Source organism: Saccostrea echinata, unplaced genomic scaffold (assembly GCF_033153115.1).
Source record: "Saccostrea echinata isolate AGI-Se365-2 ecotype Australia unplaced genomic scaffold, CSIRO_AGI_Sech_v1 ptg000009l, whole genome shotgun sequence".
Classification (NCBI taxonomy): Eukaryota; Metazoa; Mollusca; class Bivalvia; order Ostreida; family Ostreidae; genus Saccostrea; species Saccostrea echinata.
Window position 1 is genome coordinate 13,851,909 of NW_026889758.1, and position 9,069 is coordinate 13,860,977.

General features: G+C 35.9%; 3 protein-coding genes across 4 annotated transcripts; all 3 read left to right on the forward strand.

The window, feature by feature from the left end:
* On the forward strand, positions 1-981 carry LOC133182454 (uncharacterized). The gene has a single exon (XM_061317303.1). The coding sequence runs from the start codon at positions 214-216 to the stop codon at positions 979-981; it is 768 nt and encodes a 255-aa protein (XP_061173287.1). The 5' UTR covers positions 1-213.
* Positions 982-1,411: 430 nt separating this feature from the next.
* Positions 1,412-5,468, forward strand: LOC133181813 (uncharacterized). Its single transcript, XM_061316434.1, has 9 exons — positions 1,412-1,662; positions 2,337-2,460; positions 2,676-2,768; positions 3,142-3,327; positions 3,488-3,633; positions 3,804-4,018; positions 4,346-4,471; positions 4,948-5,047; positions 5,132-5,468. The coding sequence occupies exons 1-9, from the start codon at positions 1,483-1,485 to the stop codon at positions 5,417-5,419; spliced, it is 1,458 nt and encodes a 485-aa protein (XP_061172418.1). The 5' UTR covers positions 1,412-1,482; the 3' UTR covers positions 5,420-5,468.
* On the forward strand, positions 5,465-9,069 carry LOC133181816 (uncharacterized). Of its 2 annotated transcripts, XM_061316437.1 has the most exons (6): positions 5,465-5,640; positions 5,916-6,258; positions 6,354-6,843; positions 7,455-7,598; positions 7,689-7,828; positions 8,692-9,069. In XM_061316437.1, exons 1-3 carry the CDS (start codon positions 5,624-5,626, stop codon positions 6,840-6,842), a joined length of 849 nt encoding a protein of 282 aa, XP_061172421.1. In that variant the 5' UTR covers positions 5,465-5,623; the 3' UTR covers position 6,843; positions 7,455-7,598; positions 7,689-7,828; positions 8,692-9,069. The 2 variants fall into 2 exon arrangements, with proteins under 2 accessions (XP_061172421.1, XP_061172420.1); XM_061316436.1 differs by lacking the exon at positions 5,465-5,640 and having other exon boundaries at positions 5,734-6,258.

The window sequence follows — 9,069 nt, forward strand, 5'->3', positions numbered from 1 at the left end:
ACATTTTTTCGCGTTACGAAGTATAGCGAAAAATAATTGTCCTGACGACATGTAAACGAATACGAAAGTGTGGTGTTACTAAGGTGAAATTGTTATGTAGGTTTCAGCCAATGAAATGTCGGTATTGAGAAAACGTGTTCGATTGTATTTACGGGTGGTTAGTAAGAGTTCACTTTCTAGCGCACGCTATCCCGAGCAAGTCGTGTTTTGGTCATGGACGCCAGGCAGGTACAGAGTGCAATTTCTGAAGAAGTTAATCGAGCTGTGTCTCGTCAACAGTCGGAATTGTTAGAAAATCTAAAAGATATGATGGACAGCCGTTTGACGGTATTCCAACAAAACATTCAGCAAATTTCCACGTCTCAAATCAGCAAAATTGAGGAAAATTTGAATGAGCATTATGTTTTCCGTAAAAAAGGAAATGAGAACCAATATAAGCATGAAGCGAAAGATCTAACCAAATTGAAGGAGGCCAGGGAGCATTTGAACAGCGACGACGGAGTGGAGTCAGCCAAAAGCAGTATCGCTGAAGGTATAGAATTGGTTAAGAATCGTCAAAAAGTTATTAAGTTAGCCGATTCGTCGCAGCTCGGTTGGAGAGTGGTTCAAGAGTACGAAGCCAACCCGACAGCAGACGATTCGGATGATGAGAAGAAGATGTACAGAGCACAGATGAGGGCCGAGAGGAAAGTTTTCAACGGGAGGAAGCGATCTAGATTTGAACCCTATCAGAAAAAGAAACCGGCAACAGCCACTCGCATGGAGACTGACGAGAAGTCAACGAGCAGTGGAAAACCCGGCAGATGTTTTGACTGCGGGGCAAAGGGGCACTGGAGTCGAGATTGCACAAAGAAAGATGACAAATTAAATAAGATAAGTGAAAACTTAGCTGATTTTTTATCTATTTCAAATTTGGCACATTTTAACAGGTTGGGCACACCCCACCATTTGGTTATTTATCTCCCATATGGTGGACAATAGCCTAAATAGTGTACACATTTTACTGACCAAATGGTGATCATTTTTTTTGCCGCCAAAATAAAATGAAAACAATGCAAAAGCGCATCAGCACGAGAGTCAGGGATTGCTAGTTGACATACCTAGATACTATATAAAGCGAGTCACCTGTCATTCTATGTCCGGTTTCTGAGGTGTAGCGAGATATCGACACCATATAGGTACGTACATCTTTCATTCCCTTACCTTTTTTCCTTATAACAAGGATAAATCTTGTTGATTTGCATCAATTCAATTAATGCACGTCCTTTCGGTTTAGAACTTCTGAAATTAAAGCGCATAGTTGATGAAGATCAAGATAGACCAATGAAAAGTGCCGTTATGTTTAATTATCTGTCAAAAAGCACTGTATGGCGCGCATGTACAGCTAAAATGTAATAGAAATTCTTATGAAAATTGCACTATATATTAAATGTGTATATTAAAATGCAAAACATTAATTCATGCATGGATTTATATTAAAGAATGCCATTTGAAAAAAAGTGTGGGTGCTCAAATGCAAGTTTTTGCCCGAAAGATGGACAAAATTTAAGGAAAATTGATGGAAAGAGAATCCGGGTAGCAGTCATTAAAAAACTACAAGACATGGGTGTACTTAGCACATATGCAAACTTTCTGTGTGATGGGTGTATAAAGTACACTGAGGTAAATAAAAATAAAGTCAAATATTTAATATATACAAGTACAGGTATCAGCTTTCTTCATGATCCTTGAAAAGGGATTTAAGGGGGGGGGATGCATTAATAACAGTGATATTTCTGAAATATTTTAATTATTAACTCTTATTTTTCATTTAAAACTTTACGAATAAGCTACTTTGAGTTAGATCATACATGGACATAGGCGTCGGACCCGGGGGGGGGGTTGGGTTACCCCCCCCCACTTTTTTTGCCAAGTTTGCCAAGGGGTGTAGGTTTAGCCCCCCCCCCCCCCACTTTCAAGAAATTCGAAAAACCCCCATTTTCCTTTTTTTCTGCTTGTCATTTTTTTTTTCAGATTTGAAATTTTTTTTCACTTTCATTTAGCCCCCCCCCCCCTCCACTTTCAATTTGCCTCCGACGCCTATGTTATAAATTGGTGAATGATATTAAGAATGCATGAAGCATCGTACATCGTAACAGAGGCAAAGGAGGGTAAAAGTGCACATTAACAAAGCTATTAAGACATGGATATTCAATTTCTCCGTCAACAAATTCTTATTAACGACTTAACACCCCCTACCAATCCTATTCCTTGCACCATCCAATAAATTTAGTAATGAACATGATGAAGGATGCTCTCTCTATCCTTATTTCATTGCAAAAACTTCACTTTATCAGGCATTGTTACTCGAGGAAACATCCAGTAAGAGAAAAAAGAGCACCCTATTGGGGGAAGTTATGGAAAAAATTGAAAGAGATGAATTTACGCAGACCGAATTAGAGGAACTGACAAAAGCCATAGGTATTGAAATAGGAATCAGAAGATAACACAGTTGTGATCTGTTTTCATGTATTTTTTTCATTTATTGATTAAGATTTTTTAAAATAATTAATACTTTTTAGTTTATATTTTTCTTTTGTTTTATTTTCTTGGGGAGAGGGGTGGTGATGGTGTTTATTTATCTGTGTGGGTTTTTTTTTTTAAGAATTCTTTTTTTTACAATCATTTTTATACAGGCAGGAAACAGTCGAAAGACATTTACAAGGACAGTGTGGAGGCAGGAAAAGTTTACAAAGATGACGACGCTTTGAAACATTTCGACCCGTCAAGTAAGCTGCATACTAACAAGGAAACATTCACTGTGGCACTGAACTTTCACTTCTCATATTATAAGCAATGTCTGACCTCAAAAAGAGGAAGAGCACCCCCCCCCCCAACACCACCCACGCACCCAACTCCATTATTTTGACATGCAGTATTTACTATATATACTTGCCCAATAGAAAAGCAATGTCCATATACAGTTGTTGCTCCGTTATTGATAATGTGTGCCCCTTTTTGTGTAGAATTAATGTTACAGACCCCCTCCTTTTTTATAAAAACGGAAAGGAAATTGTTTTTAGTAAGTGTATATATGTAAAAATTAAAATTTGAATAAAAATGTTTCTTATGTTGTTTAATGATTTTTTTTTCTTATTAAAGATTGGATTAAGGAAAGAAATGGATGCGTGCTTGCATTTTTTGAAGGACTAATGGAGGAAAAATTTTCCAATATGAATTTTTCCATGTTCTTGGTTAATGCCCTTGAGGCCATTTACCAACTGCGAAATCCAAACTTTGTTGGTCCCCTGGCTTTTGCCAGATCTTTATTAGTATATTCAAAAACAGGTGCGTCAATAAACATATCCTATAATATTTATTTTCTTCTAAATAAAACTTTGTTTTTGTTGTTTTTGATTTTAGATTTATTTTTTTCTTATTTTCACTTTTATTTCTTTTATTAAGTGCATTTGTTGATCATTCCTTTTGTGCACGTATTGATTGACAGGAAGCAAAGAAGCAGTGAGCATCACGTCTGCTTGCTCTCCAAGTGGGAGCTATACGAGCATTTTAAACTGGTTAAAGGACCACAGCACTGATAAAATCAGCTGTCCCTCAAACAGTGATTTTATAACATTCTTCGACAACAACCAGGTGCATTATTTCCTAAATGTTCCCACATTAAAGATTTTACCGATGAAATAGCACATTTATACATTTTTTCAATTTTTTTTCCAGTTCATTTTGTTTTCATTTAATTTCTTTATATTACCTTTTGTTGTGTGTGTGTTTTCTGAACCTTTTTTTTTTTATTTATGATAAAGGTCATAGGGAGAAAATGGCGAGTGAAGAATGACTTCAAAGCATCTTCCTCGGTCATTACTTCTGTAGCACACATGGAAACCAATTCTAATATCCAGACATTGGAACACTACGCACCCTCTTCGTGGCAGTGCTACGATACTACCTCAAAACAAAATTTCGTAAAAAATATTAAGAGACAAGAAGAGGTCTATGAGAAACAGTTTGATGGTTTCAGGTACATAACAGAAATGATGGGCTTTCTAAATATCAGGCATATAGGATTGAAAAGGGGGGATTCCCACCACAATCAAATACACTTTATTTACATTAGAACCCCCTCAATAAATGTTTCGTGTAAATTTCTTTATTTATTTAGTTGATTTTAGCATTATTATCACTATTTATTATTATCACTATTTCATTATCCCCCCTTTCCCTCCCTCCAACGAAATTGTTTCCTACGTGCCTGTATATCGTCACTCATACATATAAAATGAAAATTCACTAGATATTAAATATTATTACGTATGCCATTTGTTTATTGCAATATTTTGAAATACAGAAAACAATTTCTTGCTAAGAGGCTGCAGGAAGTAGCCAATCAACAAAAGAAAGTAAATAATTGTCTTGAGGATCACGTGGATGGAAACATTGATCCTCCATGTGAAACCCCTCCCCCAGACGAAAGGTAAGCTACAATTTCATTTGCTTTTAATACATAAATCAAAAATTACCAAACAAAAATGTACGTGGGTACATGTGTGTTTCCATGCGCGAATCCAGGAATTCATTTTACAGGATGGGATGGGATTGATGGGTGTTTCCACACCAAGTCAAAGAAATATTGTACTGGAAAATTTTTTGTCGACCCTCAAATCCTTAACAAGTTAAAAAGTTGACTAAACCTAAAAACCTATAATGGGGGTGGGGGTGATCAGACAAGTAATCCAAATTTCTCTTCATGACTATCTTGACATTTTACGAGGAGTGGGTTTTTCCTAGGGTTTGATCTGAGGTTACATTTTACAACTTAACAAAGAAATTTAATAACATTGAAAATCCCATGGAGAACCAAAAAGCAACCCATCCCAACCCTTCTACATCTTTTTTGGGGTGGGGTGGGGATTACTGTTGAGCAATTTTCAATATGAAAAAAAATTACAGGTACACTTATATTGCATCGGGACATAAACCTGGGCCATCAAAGGTCATTGCTGGGGAACCGATATTTGAGAATCCATGTTCGTATGAAGCAGTGGAGAAAGTATGTATTTAATTAAATAAATCAGGTATAATCATCAGATAATTTGTCGGAAAGATGATAAATATTTTAATCCTATATACATAGGTATTGGATCATTTAATGGAGGAGGCAAAGGTCGGTGATGCAAGGAGATGGACAGCTGTAGGGTGTGATGGCCTTCCATATATCCTTGCATCACGACTGATTGAGGAAATTTTCATTTGTCCGCTGTGTAGACGCCAATATGATGGGAGGGCAGAATTTCTGTCCCATATTAATGAAACACACCACACAGACAACTCAGAGGATGGGCGAAAATACAAGGATGTTCTCATGTTAACAGGCATGCATGGTTTTCATGTCCATAAAATAAAAGTGTCGAGCATTTCCTGAAAAATATTATTAAACATTACATTTATGATATTATTTTTGCAATATTTCAATTGGATAATTTTTTTTAATAAAAATATACTTTTCATTAGGTCACGGCCATTTCGAAATTAACATGGTCAAAGCCATTTTTAAATTTCTGTGGGAAATTGTCCTACAAGACCTGGCGAAGATGTTGGGCTTTAGAAGCCCAAAGGCCCTTGCAGCATGCCAGAGTGCAAGCGGTATGAAACAAGTGGCAATTATATTTTATGATTATAGCAACTGGTATATAATCCAAGTTAGCTATAGTATTTTTTATAGCTTTTTTTTAAATTCCAGATCACCATAAAAGTTGGCAGATCTTTGAAATTTTTCTTTTTGCCATGTCTGGTGAAATCATGGTTCCCTATGTTAGGGACGCTATAAGCACCAATCGTGACCCAACTGTTGACGGTTTTCTGGACAGCCTTACTACCCCTAATGAAAAATTCATGTATGATGTTCTTTTTAATTTCAGCCTTGCCCTCCATGTATTTCGTGCTGGTGTTAGACGGAACAACAGTGATGCAATTCTTGCAAGCAGATGCATGTTTTCTCCGTTGTTCTTTGGTCTAAACATGCCATTCTACATGGAGGCATATATAAGAGATTCAATGATTAGACTGCAATGTCCTTCTGAAGTAAGTGAGTTCATTGCAAACCATGAATCTTACAGTGTGAGTGGTAACGACAGTAAGGGGGAAGGAGGCGATTTTGTCCTAGAAAACCTCAACAGGAAGGCAAAAAGTTTCATGCCTCCTGGGATGCCATCTGAGGAGAGATGGCTGACAATTTGTCGAAACATTGATAGATTAGATGAGGTAAAGCCTTTTTCTATCACAAGCAACCTGGTGAAATTATTGTAAAAATAATTGTGATACATGAATTGTGAAAAATCTTTCTTTAATAATTATAGATAAGACAAAATATGCAGGGGAAGCTGGGGATGTCAGAAAAAGACAGTAATTACAACTACACTTACGACCTCACAGAGGAAATAGCCTCCTTCCGAAAAATCATTAGAAAAAGTGGATATTTTCAACAAACTACTCTCACAACACTCTCCAACAAACCTACAGACAGCGCCCTCTCGCAATTCTCCACACAGTGCACACACAACAAACAACTTCACTACACACACATCACTACAAACAAACTTTCATCCAGACAGAAATACACTCCAATTTTCATCCTACAGGAACATAGACACAAACATACAGACATATCAAACAAAACAAAAACAGAAATCATATCACATATACAGACATTGATTGATGACTTGGGCTCCGATGTGTTAAATAAGAAATGGACAAAAATTAAAAAGAGCAAAAAAGCTACCATCTTGCAATTTCTGAAGGAAATAAATGAAATCCGCGAGGGCCAGAATGAAAGTGAGAGTGATTGATGTAAGTAAAAAATATTTTTTTTATATTTGATGATTGCGGTGAAATATCCTATTTTATTTTACATATGCTATTTAAAAAATTACCAACAAAACAAATAAATAAATATAATGATTGTAATTAAGAAAGTGAAATGTCCAATACTCTAATGACAGGAATGAATGTCACTGGGGAAAATGAGTAATTTTTTCATATAATTGTTGAGATGAAAGGCTTTGCTATGTCAAAGTGCGCCTCGCAGGGTAAATGTTTACTGACGTTATTTTTTTTTTTTTTTTAGAAATGTCTTTTAGTTTATTTTATCCTTAAAAATAACAATTAATGGAGTTGAAACAAAATCTAATGACTGAAGAGACGGATGCTGAACCTTCGATTTTTAAGTACCTTAAAAAAAAATTATCCAAGAAAAAGAAGAAATTGTGCTGTAATTCTTACAAATGTATAGAGAAATTTATTGTTTTTTCCCAATATGTTTGGGACAGTAGAACTTCAGATTTTTTAAAGCCCTATCCCTGTACGCTGTCACACCCATACACCACGCATGCCTCCAAAAATTACAATCTTTCACCTCACACCCAATCCACATTCTATTCTCTCCCTCTTTCTCCCCACAGATCCTACATTTGTCCTCCGCAACTTCAGGCGATAGGACGGACTCAGTTGTCTGAGCGGCACTCTCTCGCACGCTGTGGTGCTCCACATCAGCTGGCGCGGCACTTGAAGTTGAGGGCTGCGAATCCTTAGTTTCACTTGTACATGTGGGTAACTTAAATAAAATTAACACAACTCCTTTAACTTTTATTTTTATTTCCATATATTCACCAAACTTAATTGTAACTCTTTTTCAGATATAATGAACTTTGTGATTATTTATACTGTCGATACCTCATTGAAGTTTGGACTTCTGTACTCATAAGTCGCCCCAGAAGAACTCCGAATAGTGACGGACACCTCTGCAGAAGTTGCAGTGTACAAATCTTTTGCCTTAGTATGAAGAATTCCAATTTATTATTATTATTATCATCATCATTATTGTTATTGTGTTTAATGTTCTTGTAATTATAATGACAAAAAACTATAAACAAATATTGCACGTACGTTCTATTCTGGATTGTCATTTATTCTTTATATCAACATTTCTATCAAATATACAAACAGGAAAGAAAAGCACCTGTATGTGCCCTGTTTTTATATTCAGACACACATATATACTTCATTTATTATCTAAAGCAGACACGTAGGTGCCGAGGGAGGGGACACCCCCCCCCCTCTTTTTTTAGAAAGTCCAGTTGAGATTTTCAGGTTGATTGGCTCTCACAAAATTTGTTGAATTACATCACATCATTCATATTCGTATTACATTAATGTAATTCTAGTAGAATTTTTATTAATATAAAGTTGGAAACAACCCCCTTTCCTCACACTTTAAAAACAATGCTATGTGCCTGGAAAGAAATGCTTAAGTAAAATTTGGTGCATGAAAATTCATTCTTGTTTTAAGCAAGCCTACCTTCTCCAGAAGGGTATCCTTCCTCTTACTGAAAGACCTAGACACCTTTCTTTTGTCCGTAAAAACCTTTGTCGGTTGTTTCTTGTCTTTCAGCTTGGATATGTAGGATACTTTCCCACCTTTGGATACCTTTTTCTAATTTTAATTATTACAAATAAGGAAAAAAAATGTAAAAAATTCAAATATTCTTTTTATTTCTTCATTTTCCATGTCCACAAGAAAATCGCACATTGTTCGTCCTTTTTATACATTATGCACCCGAATGTTTCACCGTAGTAAAATTAAGCTTTTGAGATACGTCGATAAAGATCAAGAGATTTCATTGGTTGTAATTGTTTCAGAAATACCCGGATGATCGGAAATGAAAGTAAACATGACTAGAAAAGAGTCCATGAAGTTTTAGAAGAAGTCATGAAGGATTGAAGGTAGAAACACCATTTTCTAAACACCACAACTATCATTTCTACACAAGACCTCCTTTTTAAACAGACAAGCGCAAGAACTTGGACATGGAAAGTGAAATATTTAACGTTATTATGACGGAAAACGTCCCATAGTACTTACCACTTGACCAGACATGATGCGCTTCTTAAAAGGAAGACTACAAATGATAATGCACGATTTTTTTCTCCCATATGGTCAGTAAACAATGTGTACGATATGGGTGATTGACCACCATATGGGAGATAAAGTACCAAATGGTGGGGTGTGCCCAACCT